General features: G+C 53.5%; 1 protein-coding gene across 1 annotated transcript in view; it reads right to left on the bottom strand.

Annotated features, from left to right (window-relative positions):
• Positions 1-425: 425 nt before the first annotated feature.
• LOC104295048 (SET-binding protein-like) overlaps positions 426-508 on the bottom strand; it is a 259,088-nt gene continuing 259,005 nt past the window's right edge. Inside the window, 1 exon segment of the mRNA XM_009894750.1 lies at positions 426-506. Within this exon segment, the coding sequence (XP_009893052.1) occupies positions 426-506 (81 nt within the window).

Genomic DNA, 508 nt, shown 5'->3' with positions numbered 1-508 from the left:
GTTGTTTTTTTTTGTTTCTTTTTTTTCTTTTTTACAGTGATTTCTACTATGGTATGGTTACTCTTAGTTTCACCTGGCCCGCCAAACAGAATCGGAGTTGAGCACGCAGCCCTAATGACAACGTTCAGCTCTTTGCGAGGATGAACCCCCGCCTCCGGGTACAGTATGAGAACAGCAATGCTGAGATGCTGACTAATTTTGGAAACTCTGCAAAGTAGATGCTTTCCCCAACTTTGATATCCCCCCCGCCCCCCTTATCCCCATTATTTCCCGCACCCTTTCCCCCTTTTTCCTAGGGGGGAGGGCCAGGGTTAAAAAGATGAAGATGCGAATGCCAGCTGGCACATCTCTCCATGATGGGTTCTGGCCACCGAAGAGATGAGTGAGTCTGGTGCTGCCGCAGGGGCGAAACGGACAGCGCATCTTCAGTCCTTCAGTCCCGGCGTGCCCCGCCACCGGCACCCGACATCCGACGGGCTGCGCCGGCCTTCGGGACGGCCTTCGCTCT

The sequence above is a fragment of the Charadrius vociferus genome, unplaced genomic scaffold (assembly GCF_000708025.1).
Source record: "Charadrius vociferus isolate BGI_N301 unplaced genomic scaffold, ASM70802v2 scaffold151, whole genome shotgun sequence".
NCBI classification, from domain to species: Eukaryota; Metazoa; Chordata; class Aves; order Charadriiformes; family Charadriidae; genus Charadrius; species Charadrius vociferus.
The sequence above is the reverse complement of the archived record's forward strand: the minus strand, read 5'-3'. Positions and strand labels throughout refer to the sequence as shown.